This window comes from Eutrigla gurnardus (assembly GCF_963514095.1).
Source record: "Eutrigla gurnardus genome assembly, chromosome: 18".
NCBI classification, from domain to species: domain Eukaryota; kingdom Metazoa; phylum Chordata; class Actinopteri; order Perciformes; family Triglidae; genus Eutrigla; species Eutrigla gurnardus.
In genome coordinates this window covers 8,198,091-8,205,175 of record NC_139929.1, presented here as the reverse complement: position 1 = coordinate 8,205,175, position 7,085 = coordinate 8,198,091, and the positions used below count along the sequence as shown (strand labels likewise).

The 7,085-nt window shown below is 45.2% G+C and overlaps 1 protein-coding gene across 1 annotated transcript; it reads left to right on the top strand.

Annotated features, from left to right (window-relative positions):
* Positions 1-1,918: 1,918 nt before the first annotated feature.
* Positions 1,919-5,236, top strand: klhl34 (kelch-like family member 34). The gene has a single exon (XM_084034349.1). It carries the CDS (start codon positions 2,392-2,394, stop codon positions 4,189-4,191), a length of 1,800 nt encoding a protein of 599 aa, XP_083890475.1. The 5' UTR covers positions 1,919-2,391; the 3' UTR covers positions 4,192-5,236.
* Positions 5,237-7,085: the final 1,849 nt, after the last annotated feature.

Below are 7,085 nucleotides of genomic sequence, written 5' to 3'. Positions count from 1 at the left end.
AGTGTTCTATTCATTACAGGTGTTGTATATGTTTTTTAATTTGCCTCTATGATAGCAGCATGGCTCCATGTTGGTTGGTCCACCACTTTGATCCAGACTGAAATATGTCAGCAATTATTGGATGTATTGTCAATACATTTAGATTAGATATTGAAAGTTCCTAAAGGAGTAATGTTACTAATGTTATCGCCTGACTTTCCCTCCAGCAACACCAGCAGGTCAAATTCTTCACTTATCGAGTGAAATTAACCACTTAAAATATCTCAAAATCTACAAGATGGACTGACATTCATAGTTCCCAGATGATATATCCTCTAACTAAAGCTTTAATTCGTCCAATACTTTGGTTTACGACCAAATACCAGCAAAACTAATCACATCCAGCATCAGTACTTTGTTTTTTACTGCTAATTAGCGAGTTTTAGCACAGAAAAATGGTAAACTACCCACGTGAAGACATGAAACATACCTGCTAAGCCAGTGGAATGTCAGCTGTACATGTAAGGACAGCCGGCGGCTGTAGACCCTTGTTGTCTCCTTGTCATTGACGGCTATATCAGCTAACAAAGACGCCCCAAATAAACCGACAGGATGTGACAGTAAAGTTTTTAAGGTGATATGTTCAAAGGGGATTATTTGGTGGCAAACACTTCCTTTTTTCCCGTGGGTGTCAGCAGATTGGCAGTAAACAGAGCGTGACATAATGCACTGACTAAAAAAAAAAAAAAAATCCATTCAGGCAAAATTAAAATACCCTGAAAACCAAAACCAAATTAAAAAGTCATGTTTACTCCGATGAAAGATGTCGCCCGGAGAGTCTTTCGGAGTCAGTTTTCACATCAACAAAATGGAGCGCTGATATTTCCAGCTGTAATAATCTTGTATTATGTGCATATGGGTATTATTGGGCTTTAGGTGGGAGTCAAGGGCGTCTTTGTGCATGGAATCACTTTGATCCTCCAAATCCAACTGTTTCGAGTAGGAATGCTATATTAACAGAGCCCCCCCCCCAACCACACACACACACACGCCATCAAACTCACCACCAGACCCCATTACAGCAGACACCCATCACCACATCACATGTCCGCACAGACGAACACACACAGAGCAGCTGTAGCTAAGTTTAGCCTCCACCAGGTCACGGCGGAGGGAGAAACACTCAACTCCAACAACCACACGAGAGGATCTGACACTGAGTGGGAAAGATTAAAAAACACTCTGCAGCTTCAAAAGGCGCGAGTCTGTTTCTCCCCCTCTTCTCGATTTGGCCTGTGTATTGGATTTTTGAACTAGTTCCACCTTTCCGTGACACACAAATACACACTCGTCCCGTGTGTGTGAGCCAGCATCCACTCAGAGATCATAACTCAATAGAAAGTGTGCGATGCAGAGAGAGCACTGCAGGGACTTGTAAGTGTGCGATAAAGCGATGTTGTTTGCATATTAATGTGCGTGGATCAGCGAGAGAAGCAAAATCAATCAGATGGCCGTAAAGCACAGCGGACAGCTAGTAGCACGGTACTGAAAACAAATCTTCATTATCACTCCCACCGCCGCCCTCCCATCGGCGCGTAAAAATAATAACATGACATCAACCGCCATGATTTCCTAGCTGCACATGTCACAATAAGGTTAAATGCCTCCCAGAAGGGCATGGATTACTCTAATGCTTTGCGCTACTTTTGACACTTTGGCAAAGCTTCCTCTAGTTTTGATGTGCACCTCGGCCAAGCTGCGTCCCTGTTGCTATTCCTGTCGCCATGGTGATGAGGGCACAGATAGGTGCCGTGGCAACCGTGCCCTGGAATCTCCAGACTGCACCAGCTGTATTTACCGATGAGTTCATCCGCCGGGTTAGACACTACAACCCCGCCTGACTCCCTCTGTGTGTGTGTGTGTGTGTGTGTGTGTGTATGTGTGTGTGTTTATCCATGCGTCGCTTGGTGTGTATGTTTGATGCACATATTCGGGTGATACTCCCCCCAGGACGCAGTTCGGAAAGGGCAGCAGACACACAACAGAGCCGGGGCATCACAGAAAGAGACAGGAGGCTTTGGGACGGACCAAGTTTAAGGGTCAAAAGGGCGGTGGGTGTTCCACAGGGCTGTGTGTGTGGTTATAGGGGGCAGTTGTTTATCTTCCTTTGGTAGTGTCAGGCTCGCCGCTGCAGACAGCAGGACAAAAACACAGATGGAGAGACCTCAACTACTTTGGCTACATCTTCTCTGACATCCTTGCCTGTGCTCTCCCTTCCTTTAATATGTTTCATCCACCGCTGCTTCCTCGTACCTTCCTGACTAAGCTTTTTCTCACCAATTAATCCTCTTTTTGACTTTTTCTCAAGAGTTTTCTCTCCAATCTCTAATCCTGTCAGCGCTCATCTTTTGGATGGATAGCTACTCCCTCCTCTACAGTTCCTCCCACAGAACCGGACTTCTCTCCGGATTCCAGCGCCTGCGATCTCAGGGAAACATGTGCGATGTCGTCCTCGAGGTCGCCGGTGTGTCTTTCCCTTGTCATCGTGCCCTTCTAGCCAGCTCCAGCGATTATTTTTGGGCTCTGTTTGGGGAGACGACCGCGGAGAGATTAGCTGGCTCCGTTTGCCTCCCGGCGCTAACCCCTGAGGGTTTAAACGCCGTTCTGGACTTCCTGTATTCAGGCTGGCTCAGCATATCATCGCCTACACTTCCTGATGTCTTAGAGGCAGCCAGGTACTTGCAGGTGGAGACAGCTGTGTCAATATGTGAGCGCTTTCTGACAGATGGGTTAAATGCTGAGAATTGCTGCGGCTATGCTAACCTGGCCGAGCATCACGTCCTCACAGATGCACTTGACGCTGCCAATCAAACCATCGCTATGGAGATGGGGACATTGCTGCAGGAACGCAGGGCGGACCTCCTCAGGCTGAATATCCGATCGCTAATGGCGGTGCTTGATGCAGACGAGATACCTGGTGTCAAGGAGGTCGAGCTCATAAAGCTGGCTTTGGATTGGCTGGATGAAAACGGGCCCCTCCCTTTGCTGAAATCAAATCTTCTGCTGAGTCATCTGCGCTTTGGATTGGTCGCCCCCTCTGACCTCACCAATCTTAGCCGCGCCCATAGAGCCATGGCCACACCCCTAATAAGAAGTCAGCTGACACGGGCGCTGGAGTATCACGAGTTGAGTTTAGCTCAGCCAATCAGACAGAGCAAACAGTCGACACTCAGAGCGCCGTCCGATCGTGTGCTGCTGGTCGGTGGAGGCTCCAGCCCCGATTGGCCGGAGCAGCAGATGCTGGCGTTTGATCCTCGGAGCAGGAAGTTCTCGCCTCTGAGCTCCAGCATCCCGCTGCGCCTGAGAAGTCACTGTGTGTGCTCAGTGGGAGGTTTCCTCTTTGTGATCGGAGGAGAAGAAGTGACAGAGGGAGGCGAGGATGGGAAAAAGTCGGTCACCGTGGAGACCTCCAAGCAGGTGTGGCGCTACGATCCTCGCTTCGAGCAGTGGAAGACGATGGAGTCCATGCTGGAGAAGCGGGAGCAGTTCTCCTGCTGCGTGGTGGACGACGCCATTTACGCCATCGGGGGACGACGCACGGGACCGGACGCCAACACACACATCTCTGCGGCGTCCGTCGAGTTTTACGACGTGACCGAAGGAGCGTGGAGGAGAGGAGCGACGCTGCCTCAACCCCTTTACGGTCACGCTTCTGCCGTTCTGGACGACGGCATCTACGTGTCAGGTGGTCTCCTGGGCAATCAGGGTGGCAGTAACCATGGTGATAACCAGGATGACCACAGAGAGGGCAGCAGAGAAGTCCTTTTTTGGGGCCTAAAAGGCAGAGTCTGGGAGAAGCGAGCGTCCATGTCCATTAGTAGGTTCAGTCACCGCCTGGCGACTGCCCACGGTCACATCTACGCCCTTTTGGGAATGTACGAGCCTTTCTGCGACATCGAACGATACGATTCGCAGGCAGACCACTGGACCCGCCTCCGACCGCTTCTCATTGGCTCCTTCAACTATGGGATGGTGTCAACGGTGTCTGGGAACCTGCTGGTGTTCGGAGGGAGGAGATGGAGCGATGGACAGGAAGTGATAGTGAAGAGCGTGTTGGAGTATGATACAAAGACAGATCGTTGGAGGGAGATCTGTCAGCTCCCCAGACCTCTCACTGGGACCGAGTGCACACTGTTGCCTCTACCAGACTAAAGTAAACATGGTGTAAATCAACTTTAACATGAAAGTGGAACAATTTCACTTATGGGTGCAACTTAGTCTCAACATGATGAGAACCAGGCACAAATGATAATTAAAACCATTCTAGTTCTGTCATCGAGTGGAGAACACATTTGCAGTATTTGCAAAATTAAGCAAGAAAATAGTTTGACATTTTGGGAAAAATGCATTAATTTGCTAAGACTTAGATGAGAAGATACCAATACATCTGTCAAATATGAAGCTAATAGTTAGCTTAGCTTGGCATCTTTAGTTTAGCATAATTGTTACACTTGGTTTTTGTCTGGATTATATAAATCCCATATAATTTGAGTTTCACAGACGCTTGCTAGCTGTTTTCCCTTCTTACCCAGTCTTGTCATAAACTAAGCTGCATATATGTGTTGTTTTGTCAATATTCCTGTGACCGAATGTGACAATGTTCTAAGAGGAGAAATAAAACGAGCTAAAAGGAGAAGATAAAGGGGATTTAGAGAACAAGCAGAGGGGAGGTTAGGAGATTTAGTGGGACAAAGTAATTCCTCAACAAATGTTTTCAGGAGGAGGATGAGCCAGGCTGCAGAGGAGGCTATCATAAGAGGGGATAGAGAAGAAGACAACACAGGAGATAAGGCGAAGGTGGAGGAGGACATATTTTGAAATAAAAACAACAGCAAAGCTAAGCTTAATATTTTATGGTTGCATGTGACATTCCTGTTTATTTATTTATTTCAGCTTTCTAGAAGTAAACCAAGGAAAACGAGTGACCTTTTTTCGGTGTTTTCCATCTGCACTGACAACCACGTGGACAAAACAGGTCAAAGATGCAGAGAAAGAAAAAGCATCAGTGGGAAATCATATGCATGATTTGTGGGTAATAGCAAGGTAACCTGCCTGAGTTCATTATTCATGGACTTGTAGTGCTTACTTCCATTAAATCCTGAATACATGCTGTCTGCATGAATATCATTTATTTAACATGCATATTCAATGAAAATATCTATGAAACAATTTGCTCCTGAACAAGCAATTTAAAATATGATGAACATAAATCACGGTGTGTAGAGTTTTAAGTGGCCTCTTATTGTCAAAACATTTTATTGAAATGTTTGTTTTGCAGCAATTAACAATTAAACATTCCAATTGGTAATTATCATGAAACAATGAATATGTATTATGAATTCTGATCAAATCAACTGAGACAAAGAACCACTGAAAACAAATATACATTTAAACAATTACCATTAAAAAAACATTAAAACTTAATTGAAAAAGTGATTACCTCCGGTGCGTCTGTTTTATTTACATCCATTTGAATAACTTGAGTCATTTAAACAAAGTAGCATTTTATGGCATAGTCAAGCTAAAAATGTCTGCTTATTTACAACCTGGTTCATAGAAAACCAGATGATGGAGGAGCACAGAGTGGATCTGAGGAACACAAGCGGCAAACCAACCAGCGACCTTACTTTCACAGTTCATGTGATCCTTTTCTGTTCAAATGCGATGGTTCACACGGTATTGTCTCACGACACTACAGGCCTTACTGGCACTGGCCAAAAGTGTGCGGACACCTAAACACCCCACCCACACATGATGGTACCTCCTCAGGGATTTGCTCCCATCCTACCAAGTATTAGCGAGGTCAACCTGCCTGCCTCACAGTCTGCCTCCCAGTTCTGGGCTGTGTATTTCCCAGACAGCAGAAGCCGCTAATAAGTCATGTAAAGGCATTAAATCACATTTAGCACGTCAACTCCTCGACAAAGGCAAAAACCACCTCGAGCGAGTGTAAAAAAGTTTGAGCGGATTTTGCCATTTGCATGCTGTCTTTCTGCATGGAGTATACTTCAAAGTATGGGCATAAAAATATGCGGATGGAAACACGGATAAACTAAGTCCTCTAGAACTCTGTCGGGAGAGGTTGCCTAGCAACAGAATGTTGAACTGAAACCAACTGCTGGTTTCAGATCAGTCGTACCGCAGGGGAGTCGCCAGAGAGGGAACAGGATTGGTCAATCGGGAGGAGGAAGAAGAGTTTCTAAGGCAGAGGATCTCTGCTGGTTCGTCTTCCTCCTTCGTTGACGGCGACGGTACTACAGCTGTCATCCTCAACGGAGCGAAAACAAACCACAAATACACATTCATCCGAATGAACCACACTTTATTGATCCACTCTTCTTCTCCTCCTCCAACAGAACATGTAGAATGATAAATAAATACTGTTATTTTACCATAATTTATAGATTGAACATTAAAACAATCTTTACTCAACTGTCCCCCCCCAAAAAACCCTAATAGAATTAGAGAACATCATCCACTTAGTCTGCACTCTACAAAGAGAGATCTACTATCTAGAGATTTCAAAACACGAAAAACAGGAAAGGAATATTGTCTTTATGTAAAATACAGACATGCTACTACAACCAACCACGGGCAGCAGCATAGAAAGAGCATTCAAACTGTTATGTGTGTTTATTGGCGTGTGTGCATGTCTTTGTGTATGATTGCTTTTATAGTTTTGTGCAGTGTCTCTGAGTATTAAGTCATTTGGCAGCAGCGTACAAATAACAAACTAATATATTTTTATTAGATCCATATTTCATTTCCTATGCAAAAGTGTTCTCGTATTCTCAATGTGGCATACAGGATACAGAGTCAAATGGTCTCTGAGGAAAAATCCACCCTGAGGCACTTTTACACTTTTATAAAATTTAAATCCAGGTTATTCCAAAATTCTCAGGAAGCCTCTTGCTTATTAGAGATTGTGTTTCTTTCGATTATTTTCTGTGGTGGCATTAACAAATCTTCCACTCGTACACTTGTGGTTGTCATGGTGACCATGGCTGTGTCCGAAATCACTCACTACTCACTATATAGTGAGTTTG

Excerpts from the sequence above, each read along its gene's own strand:
- klhl34 (XM_084034349.1), top strand. The coding sequence starts at position 2,392 with ATGGATAGCTACTCCCTCCTCTACAGTTCCTCCCACAGAACCGGACTT.